An 11546-nucleotide genomic window follows, 5' to 3' on the forward strand; every position below is an offset into this window, starting at 1 on the left:
CACCTCATGTGCATAGGAGGTGAATTAGAGCACCCAAATGCCCTCCCCTCGCCGGCTTGACAAAAACACAACACTGTGGAGTGCTGTGCCGCGGCGGTGGGTATATGTAGGCAAGTTATTTGTCCCGGTTCAAGCCACGAACCGGGATCAATGGTTGTGGGCCAGCAGCGAGGACCATTGTTCCTGGTTCGTGGCTCGAACCGGAACAAATGGTTTCACACGAACCGGAACCAATGCCCACGAGGCCCCGGCCGGCCCCCTCGACTCACGAACCGGGTCTAATACCCCCATTGGTCCCGGTTCTTGAAGAACCGAAACTAATGGGTTGGCCAGGGCCGACGATAGCCCTGTTTTCTACTAGTGTAAGCATACTTAGTCATCCAATTATCGGCCTTCCGTATCATATTCCACACGCCCCGGTCCCAACGCATGCTTTTCCAGCACTAGTAAAATATTTCGAAATGTATACTAATAGTATCAAGGATGCTTAGCAAGGATATTTTGGTGAATTACAAGAGAGATATTTAGGGCAGCTAGCTGCCAATTCCCACATCACTTCTTGAGTCGGCTAGACATCTTACTTAAGCAAAGATTAGCTCCATGCATCTATCTATGGTCACGACAATTTGATGCAGGCATGAAACCTGCCTTGCCTCGTTGATACATATATACGTACGGTCCAGGTTAGTCGGGGACAGTTAATTAAGCATATATCTAGCTGTGTATTTGGACATTAGCTAGGCGATACTGGTATAAGTAGGAGGACCAGCTAGGTCCCGGTTCAGTGAGTCCACAGCTGATCGAATCAGGTCAAGAAGAAAGCACTTTGTGTCCAGAAAAAGAAGCAAAAACAAGCTTAGTTTACAGGTAGCTAGGTAGCCGAAATGAGCAACCTGGAAGAAGCACTGCTGCTGAAGCCTCCCCCGTCGGTCGTTGTGTGCCACGCCGCCGCCGCGGACGCAGCCGCGGCGGCATGCCACCATGCGGGGTGCCCCGGGTGCGCCATGGACCGGAGGAAGGAGAGCCTCCGCGGGAGGATGCCTTACAAGGAGCTTTTCTTTGTCGCTGCCACCACTCTCGCTGGATGTAAATTTATATCCATTTAACTGTCTATTTATTTTCCCATCTGAATAAACCAACAAGGACTGTTTTTATTTTCGCATCATTAGTCTAAAATTGCCTTCCGTGAGATCAACTTCTTGATCAAGCATTTCCATAAGAAAATAAAGATGGCCGTATGAGGCCAGAGGTGAGCCTCCTTTAAAAAAAATAGCATTTCCATGAGAAAATTGTATACAGCGACATGCATCATCATTGGAACAAAACAGCAACCAGCAACACTAGGAGCACACGTTGGTTACTTGGTTGCTGTCACGCTAGTAGTACACACATTTGTTTCCATATGCTGCATTATTTACTCCCACTCAAACCTAATTAATATACTAGTACACTATTATTTCGTACTTACCATTGTTTTGATGAACCAACTTTTGGCTTTGTCCTTTTCAGCGCTACCAATCACGTGCCTCTTTCCCTTCATGTATTTCATGGTATGTATTTCGTTGCAAAATATAGGAGTAGTACATACACTTAGCGTAGGAAACTTTGTGAATCTTCAAAGATTACTAGACGAGAGGCTAAAGAAGAAGAGGAACTAAAGTTATAACTTTGGATGCCTCTCAAAAATGAAAAGTTGAGTTTGTATGTATTTACTTTAATTGCTTTTTTTAGGTCAATTAAAAATTACTCCCACCAAATATGAATCGCTCCACTTTTATATTCATAATAGAGCGAGTTTCATTTTTTACCCTCTAGCTACTTCGGTATCTTTTACGCTAGTCACCGCATTTAAAAGTTTTTCATTTGAATTACCTCATTTAGTAAAGTTTTTGCCAGATTTTACCCCTTCTAATTTTGGCTTATCCAAAAACAACAAAGAGGAAGTAGCTTATTGGTCGTAGTAAGCAGGGCAACGCCGCATGCATCAATTGATGTAGAGGCCGAAGGTATTCTCCTTTTCTAAAAAAACTAAGCAGGATAAATTTCATTTCTGACTGTGCTAAGAAACTTAACCGCGGCGTGGCACACCATGTGTACCTGATGTCCGGAACCTACGTGGGAGATTGCTCCCAAAAAAATTATAAGGATTAAAAACTGATAAAACTTCTTTAAATGGGGTAATCCGAATGAAAAGATATCGAATGGGGTAATTAGAGTAGAAATGCCAAATTATGCGGGACAAACGGAAATTTACACTTCATAATAAAGTCCATAAAAGATTGGTGTTCATGAGATAATATACGAGATAAAGGTCGCAACTTTGCTTCATAGAAGTAACACCTCATCTCAGGATCTCAGTTGCTTCATGCAAATAACGCCTCATCTCCCTACTGTATTCTATTCTACAGGTTAGAGACTTCAACGTTGCTAAAAGAGAGGAAGATATCGGATCCTATGCTGGTTTTCTTGGTATGGTTTCTTCCTCTGTTAAAAAATAACTCATCTGCATTTACCTATTAATTTTCAGAGGTAGCGTGATGTCACATATACTTAGACCCATTTATTGGTCTTATCAAATGCAGCTGCTTCATACATGATTGGAAGAGCCATTACCTCGATATTTTGGGGTATTGCCGCAGATCGTCTCGGCAGAAAGCCTGTAATTGTATTTTCAATGCTATCTGTGTAAGTGTGATATGGATTCTAATTCCATTCAGCATCAGTTCTTGTGTGCGGGTGTATGATAATTCAGTAATCACTTACCCGTGTCACTTATGTGTTGTAGGGTCATACTTCAGATATTCTTCGGGCTAAGTACAAAATACTGGATGGCGATTGCTGCAAGACTTCTTCTAGGTTCTCTAAATGGATTACTTGGACCAATTAAGGTACTTGACATGTAGCAGTTTCATTCAACATGAACTGTATTGTCCATTGTAACAACATTTTCATGCCCTGTACTTATTACAGGCCTCAATATTATGATCTATATGTTGGGTATGTGATAACATAAACTGTACTATCCATTGCAGGCTTATGCCATTGAAGTTTGTCAAACTGAACACCAAGCTCTTGGCATCTCAGTTGTAATTTCTTGAGCACCTTTACGTTCTTTATTTACAAATTTTATTACTATTCTTATATTCCATAGTCCTCTCAGTACAATGATTAGAGTAATGTAATATTCTTTAATTGTTATTTTTTAAAACATAATTACAGGTGAATACCATGTGGGGTTTGGGTGTTGTTATTGGTCCAGGTCTTGGTGGCTACCTTGCCCAGGTAATTAATAGTCCATTATACTTGTGCAATTCGATGAAGCTTTATGCAATCTTATAATTTGGTTCCATTTAGTTGGCATTATATTATAACTGAAATGGTTTCTGTTCTTGGACGAAACTACATACTAATCTTTTTTGAGCTTATGTTGGGTTGAACGTCTTATTCACGTGTACGATTGGTAGTTCAACAAAAATAAATTAAGAGAAGGACTACTTTCATTTCCTAATTTCTTCATTCTCCTTTTTTCAGCCTGCTGAAAAATATCCACAGACATTTTCCAAGCAGTCAGTTTTCGGGAGGTAGTTCATGCAAGGACAAGATATATTTAATTTCCAATCTGCTTGCAACTACTTCATGACTCATTGCTAATTAATTGAATTTGCAGGTTCCCATACCTGTTACCTTGTCTCGTTGTGTCATTCTTTGCTGCCATTGTTCTAATAAGTTGTATATGGCTCCCGGTATGTACAGAAGCACTGTATCATCTCACTTCTGACCTTCGTTTTAGGCATATTTCTTGTGGCATTGTCCATTAATTTTTTGCAAAATAATTTGCTAATATCGAAAATATCCTGCCTAGGTTATATACAACTTCATCATAGGAGTATGTTTCAAAAAATTCAGATATCTTCTAATGTTTCCATTAATATGATTACTCAAATGTTAACAGGAGACTATACATAAACATAAGATTACTGAAAAAGATTTTAGAATAGTCAAAGCCTTGCCATCGCAACAGGCTCATTGGGATTTGCCGCGTAAGAAGAGTTTGCTTCAGAACTGGCCATGGATGTCAACTATGCTATCATATTGTTTGTTTGGTCTTCATGAAACGGCATATAGTGAGGTAAAATATCATGTTGTTTTGGAATTCTTATCCTTCAAATTTTTTACATGCACATGTCTTGCAAATCCATTTATTTCGTGGGTAAATAACTCAAATGCTACTGAGTTAATTTCTCATATCATCTTTTTGACTACATTGGTTGATGTTTAATATTCTGAATTCTCTAATATTATAAATATATATTTCTTTCAATACTAGATTCTTTCCATATGGGCTGTCAGTGATAGAAAGTATGGTGGCCTTAGCTTCTCATCTGGAGATATTGGTCAGGTTCTTTCTGTGTCAGGTACGGCATCCCTCTGCTTTGACCTGGTTTTATTCTGAACGTCTTGAACTTTTCATGTAACCTGCACACGAATTTTGGGGGCATATGTGGGAAATAATTATCTTTCTCCTTTTGTTGCAGGCGCTAGCCTTCTTGTATATCAGCTTATAATTTATCATTGGGTTAATAAATTTCTCGGGCCACTCAATTCATCGCGCATTGCTTCTGTGAGTTGGCTTACATATTACGCCTTCATTAGAAGTAATGAAAGAAATTGTTTCATGGTCATAACTCCTATGTTGACAATGGCCTTGCAGGCTCTATCTATTCTTGTACTCGCTACATTCCCCTTTATGACATATCTGACTGGAACAAAACTGGCATTCGCTCTTTACGCTGCAGCCATGACAAAAAGTGTTCTCGGAGTAAGCATTCCAACACTCTTCCTTTACTGGAACTCTTAAAGGATGATAAAATTCTTGAAGAAATTCTTAAGTAGATTAAAGTGCTGGATACTCTACCCTTATAATTACCAAAAATAAAATGATCATTTTATTATACTCTTCCTTGAATTAAGGCGCATCTGATCCTCTCTTTCAAACTTTTACAGATTACTATCACCTGTGGAATGTGCCTTCTTCAGAACAATGCTGTGGTATGTATATTAGCTCCGACCAGACAATTTTTTTGCAACACTGTAACTGTTTCTGAAATACAATATATATACCAGCGTCAAGATCAGAGAGGCACCGCAAATGGTATAGCGACAACCGGCATGTCGTTTTTCAAGGCAGTCGCTCCAGTAGGGGCAGGCATTTTGTGAGTATACCTAATTTTATCAAAAAACATAGGAGTATATAGTAAACAACTGATACATCAAGCTACTAAATTTCTGATCTTATGGAATTTACAAGTCGCAATTGCCTGTTGTGCTCTTGAATAAACGAAAGAGTTCACATATCGTCAATAGATAATTTTACTGAACAAGCACTTGATCAACGCAGATTCTCATGGGCACAAAAACGTCACGATGCCACCTTCTTCCCAGGTGATTAATTAAGCTATCTGTTTTGTACAGTATGCTGTACCGTTAGCTAACTAGCAAATTTCGCATATTTGGAGAAGTTATGGAGGTAGAACTAGAAATGAATTTCAGATTATCTAGTTGATCCAATTTTATTTTATTTTGAATCTGCAGGTGACCAAGTGGTGTTCTTGATGCTGATTTTGGTGCAGCTCTGTGGACTGATATCTACCTTCAAGCCATTCCTGGTCTTGCCTCCAGTAGAAGAATGTCGGTAGGACATAGAGGGGAGATCACAATGTGCAAGTACAATATTAATAGTCAACAGTTGCTGGCGAATTCAGCGAGGAGGCCCAAGACCCTACTAGGAATACCCGAGTCAACGCACATTTGACGAGGATCATTGACCAAGTCAACCCTTTTTTAGATGTAATGCTTTCTACACTTGATAGCGGTTTGAACAGTTTAAGACTCGAAACGGCACAACTACCCGATACGAGATAATTGAAGGGATGGCTCTCGGAAAAAACGATACTCTGTATTTTGTGTAAATATGTGGCCAGCGTTCCATTTACAGTGTACTATGTACTCCCTTCATTTCTAAATGTGAGGTGTATTTGTTTTTTAAAAAGTCAAATATTGTCTACGTTTGACCAAGTTTAAAGAAAAATATATAAGGATTTACAATACAAAATATATCAAATATATTTCATGGTGAAACTAGTGACAATGAGTTGGTATTCTAGACATTGATATTTTTGTCTATAAACCTGGTCAAAGTTAAAGAAGTTTGACTTTAAAAAAAATAATATACCTTATATTTAGAAATGGAAGGAGTATATGATAAGCTAAGGGTGTGTTTGGTTATTGTCATCAAGTGGAATGTAACGGGTCAATTCCGTTCCGAGGGGTCGTTCTCGTGTTTAGTTGGGTAGAGGAACCAGAATCAACTCGTTCTCCGGAACGGCATATTCCCCCAAGATCCCGAATGCGCTGGTACCTCCAAATCGGAGGAACCACGCGAAACCGACGTTGTCCCTCTCCCTCTCCATGGCTCTCCCTCTCCCTCTTCGGCGCCGCCCTCCCTCTCCCTCTCCGGCACCGCCCTCCCTCTCCCTCTCCGGCACCGCCCTCTCCTTCTCCGACGCCGCCCTCTCCCTCTCCGGCGCCGCCCTCTCCTTCTCCGACGCCGCCCTCTCCCTCTCCGGCGCCGCCCTCTCCCTCTCCCTTTGCGGTGGCTCGAGGAGTAGGTGCGCGACGGCCCGAGCAGGTGCGGCGACAGCCCGAGAAGGTGCGTCGCCCTCTCCCTCTCCGGTGTCGCCTCTCCGGCGCCGCCCTCTCCCTCTCCCTCTCCGTCGCCGCCCTCTCCCTCTCCCTCTGCGGCGGCTCGAGGAGCAGGTGCGTGGCGGCCCAAGCAGGTGTGGTGGCGGCTCGAGGTGTGGCGGCGGCGGCCCGAGCAGGTGCGGCGGAAGCGCACGCGTGCTAGGGCGACAGAACTCTTCTATCGTCTCTTGAGCTTGCGTTGGTTTTTCCCTTGAAGAGGAAAAGGCGATGCAACACAGGAGCAGTAGGTATTTCCCTTAGTTTGAGAACCAAGGTATCAATCCAGTAGGAGAATCGCGTCAAGTCTAGAGTACCTGCACAAACACAAAAGAGATTGCACCCAACGCTATAAAGGGGTTGTGAATCCCTTCAAGATTGATTGCAAATTGAGATCTGAAGGCAGAAAATGCAACGAAGTAAAAGCGTAAGGCTGAAAATAAGATGTGAAGTAGACCCGGGGGCCATAGTGTTCACTAGAGGCTTCTCTCAAAATAGCAAATATGACGGTGGGTGAACAAATTACCGTCGAGCAATTGATAGAACCGCGCAAAGTCATGACGATGTCTAAGGCAATGATCATACATATAGGCATCACGTCTGAGACAAGTAGACCGATACTTTCTGCATCTACTACTATTACTCCACACATTGACCGCTATCTAGCATGCATCTAGTGTATTGAGTTCATGACGAACAGAGTAACGCCTTAAGAAAGATGACATGATGTAGAGGGATAAACTCAAACCAATGATGAAAACCCCATCTTTTTACCCTTGATGGCAACAACATGATGCGTGCCTCGCTACCCCTTCTGTCACTGGGTGAGGTCACCGCACGGTATGAACCCAAAAGCAAGCACTTCTCCCACTGCAAGAATCACAGATCAAGTTGGCCAAACAAAACCCACAACTCGAAGAGAATTACAAGGATATGAAATCATGCATAAGAGAAATCAGAAGAAACTCAAATAAGATTCATAGATAATCTGATCATAAATCCACAATTCATCGGATATCGACAAACACACCGCAAAAGAAGATTACATCGGATAGATCTCCATGAAGATCATGGAGAACTTTGTATTGAAGATCCAAGAGAGAGAAGAAGCCATCTAGCTACTAGCTATGGACCCGTAGGTCTATGGTGAACTACTCACGCATCATCGGAGAGGTCATGGCGTTGATGAAGAAGCCCTCCGTATCCGAATCCCCCCTCCGGCAGGGCACCAGAACGTTCCCTAGATGGGATCTTACAGAGACAGAAGCTTGCGGCGGCAAAAAAGTATTTTCGTGGATCTCTTGATTTTTTCTGGGATTTTATGGAATATATAGGCGAAAGGAGCTAGGGTAGAGGAGGCTAAGGGAGCCCACAAGCCTGGGAGGCGCGCCCCCCCTGGCCGCACCATGAGGGCTTGTGGGGTCCCTGATGACCCTCTGCCTTGGTTCTCAAGTCTCCCGATCGTCTTCTGTTTCGGAAAAAAATCTTTTCGCAAGTTTTATTCCGTTTGGACTCCGTTTCAAATCCTCCTCTCAAAAGGGTCAAATACACGGAAAAACGGGAACCGACACTTGGCACTGAGTTAATAGGTCATGGCGTTGGTGAAGAAGCCCTTCGTATCCGAATCCCCCCTCCGGTAGGGCACCAGAACGTTCCCTAGATGGGATCTTGCAGAGATAGAAGCTTGCGGCGGCAGAAAAGTATTTTCGTGGATCTCCTGATTTTTTCTGGGATTTTAGGGAATATATAGGCGAAGGAGCTAGGGCAGAGGAGGCCCAGGGATCCCACAAGCCTGGGAGACGCAGCCCCCCGTGACCGCACCATGAGGGCTTGTGGGGTCCTGATGACCCTCTGCCTTGGTTCTCAAGTCTCCCGATCGTCTTCTGTTTCGGAAAAAATCTTTTCGGAAGTTTTATTCCGTTTGGACTCCGTTTCAAATCCTCCTCTGAAAAGGGTCAAAAACACAGAAAAACGGGAACTGGCACTTGGCACTGAGTTAATAGGTTAGTTCAAAAAAGATATAAAAGCATACAAAACATCCAAAGTTTGACAAGATAATAGCATGAAACCATAAAAAATTATAGATACGTTGGAGACGTATCAAACATCCCCAAGCTTAACTCCTGCTCGTCCTCGAGTTGGGAAGTGATAAAGACTGAATTTTTGATGTGGAATGCTACCTAGCATAGTTGTTCTTTGTAACTTCTTTTATGTGACATGAATGTTCAGATCCGTAAGATTCAAAACAATAGTTTGCTATTGACATGAAAACAATAATACTTCAAGCAAACTAGCAAGGTAATCATGAACTTTCGAAATAACAAGGCCAAATAAAGTTATCCCAACAAAATCATATAGTCTGGCTATGCTCCATCATCCCCACACAACTAATTTAAATCATGCACAACCCCGATATTGGCCAAGTAATTGTTTTCACACTCTTACTTTCTCAAACCTCTTTCGACTATCACGCAATACATGAGCGTGAGCCATGGATATAACACTATAGGTGGAATAGAGTGTGGTGGTGGTTGTGAGACTAAAAAGGAGGAGATGGTCACATTGACTCGGCGTATCAAAGGGTTATGGAGATGCCCATTAATAGATATCAATGTGAATGAGTAGGGATTGCCATACAAAGGATGCACCAGAGCTATAAGTATGTGAAAGCTCAAAAGGAGAACTAGTGGGTGTGCATCCAACTTGCTTGCTCACGAAGACCTACGGCAATTTGAGGAAGCCCATCATTGAAATATACAAGCCAAGTTATATAATAAAGATTCCTACTAGCATATGGTTGTGAAGAAATGAGAGGCTCTCAATAATGAAGAACATGGTGCTATTATGAAGCACAAGTGTGCAAAAAGATAGTAGCATTCTCCCTTCTCTCTTTCTCTCTCTCTCTCTTTTTGTTTGGGCTCTTTGGCCTCTTTTTTTTTTATGTGGGCAACTTTGGCCTCTGTTTTTTTATTTCCTCACATGGGACAATGCCCTAATAATGATGATCATCACACTTTTATTTACTCACACCTCAAAGCTTAGAGCGATGATAACTCTATATGAAATGCCTCCAGCAGTGTACCGGGATGTGCAACGATCTAGCTTGGTGTATGACGTTGAAACATCTCGCTAGCTATCTTACGATCATGCAATGGAAATATGAGAGTGAAGGCACAAGTCATGAGACGCAACGGTGGGAGTTGCATGGCAATATATCTCGGAATGGCTATAAAAATGCCATAGTAGGTAGGTATGGTGGCTGTTTTGAGGAAGGCATATGGTGGGTTTGTGCACCGGCAAAAATTACGCGGTACTAGAGAGGCTAGCAATGGTGGAAGGTGAAAGTGCATCTATACCATGGACTCACATTAGTCATGAAGAACTCACATACTTGTTGCGAAAGTTTTTATTAGTAATCAAAACAAAGTGCTAAACGCATACTCCTAGGGGAAGGGTTTGTAGGTGTTAACCATCGCGCGATCCCGACCGCAACACAAAGGATGACAATCAATAGATCAATTATGCTCCGACTTCCTAACATAGCGGTTCACCATACGTGCATGTTACGGGAATCTCTAACTTCAACACAAGTATTTCTAGATTCACAACACCCTACTAACATAACTCTTAATATTACAAAACTAATTGAGAGGAATCAAAACTTCTCTTTTTACTCAATGCACATGAAGATGGAGGTTTTTGTATCCTCTTTGGGTACCTATCACCTTTGGGACTACTTTCATAGCACAAGCCAACTACCAAGTTACGCACCGCCGTGCTCTAAAAGATCTAAGTGAAGCACATAGAGCAAAATTATCTAGCTCAAAAGATATAAGTGAAGCACGATGAGCATTCTAGCAAAATCAGTGCGTGTCTCTCTCAAAAGGTGTGCAACAAGGATGATTGTGACACAACAAAAATAAAAGACTCCTACGATACAAGACGCTCCAAGCAAAACACATATCATGTGGTGAATAAAAAATATAGCTCCAAGTAATGTTACCGATGGATTGAAGACGAAAGAGGGGATACCTTCCCGGGGCATCCCCAAGCTTAGGCTTTTTGGTGTCCTTGAATTTGTCTTCGGGTGCCTTGGGCATCCCCAAGCATGAGCTCTTTCCACTCTTTATCCCTTTGTCCATGAGAAAATCACCCAAAACTTGAAAACTTCACAACACAAAACTTAAACAGAAACTCGTGATATCATTAGCACAAGAAAACAAACTACCACCTCCTTAGGTACTGTAGAAATCTTTATTTCTATTTATATTGGTGTTAGATTACTGTATTCTCACTTTTTCATGGCTAGTACCCCCCGATACTATCCATAGTTTCATCAAAACAAGCAACCAACTCAACAAAAATAGAATCTGTCAAAAACAGACCAGTCTATAGCAATCTGTATACTTCGTATACTTCTGGTACCTCCAAAATTATGAAAAATTACGACTGCATGAGAAAAAGGCATATCAACCAACAGCAAAAAGAATCAACTCAAAAGATCTTTCTGAAAAAAATGAAAAATAATACCGTGAGTGAAAAGTTTATGTCTTTTTCCAGCAGGATCAAACAACCATCACCAAGACTAGTCATAAAGGTTTTGCTTGGCTCGAACACAAAAAGAAACAGAAAAGACACTATCATAACAGAATTATGATGGTGTGGACGCAACAAAACAGAAAGAAAAAGATAAATTCATTGGGTTGCCTCCCAACAAGCGCTATTGTTTAACGCCCTTAGCTAGGCATAAGGATTTCAATGATGCTCACATAAAAGACAAGAATTGAAGCACAACGAGAGCATCATAA

The 11546-nt window shown here is 41.7% G+C and overlaps 1 protein-coding gene across 1 annotated transcript; it reads left to right on the forward strand.

Annotated features, from left to right (window-relative positions):
• Nucleotides 1–700: 700 nt before the first annotated feature.
• On the forward strand, nucleotides 701–6071 carry LOC123451104 (protein ZINC INDUCED FACILITATOR-LIKE 1-like). Its single transcript, XM_045128114.1, has 17 exons — nucleotides 701–1086; nucleotides 1510–1550; nucleotides 2409–2469; nucleotides 2583–2685; nucleotides 2786–2888; nucleotides 3033–3086; nucleotides 3220–3282; nucleotides 3532–3581; nucleotides 3668–3743; nucleotides 3953–4129; nucleotides 4328–4415; nucleotides 4536–4621; nucleotides 4712–4819; nucleotides 5005–5049; nucleotides 5125–5213; nucleotides 5399–5442; nucleotides 5593–6071. Exons 1-17 carry the CDS (start codon nucleotides 885–887, stop codon nucleotides 5694–5696), a joined length of 1494 nt encoding a protein of 497 aa, XP_044984049.1. The 5' UTR covers nucleotides 701–884; the 3' UTR covers nucleotides 5697–6071.
• Nucleotides 6072–11546: the final 5475 nt, after the last annotated feature.

Source organism: Hordeum vulgare, chromosome 4H, assembly GCF_904849725.1.
Source record: "Hordeum vulgare subsp. vulgare chromosome 4H, MorexV3_pseudomolecules_assembly, whole genome shotgun sequence".
NCBI lineage: Eukaryota > Viridiplantae > Streptophyta > Magnoliopsida > Poales > Poaceae > Hordeum > Hordeum vulgare.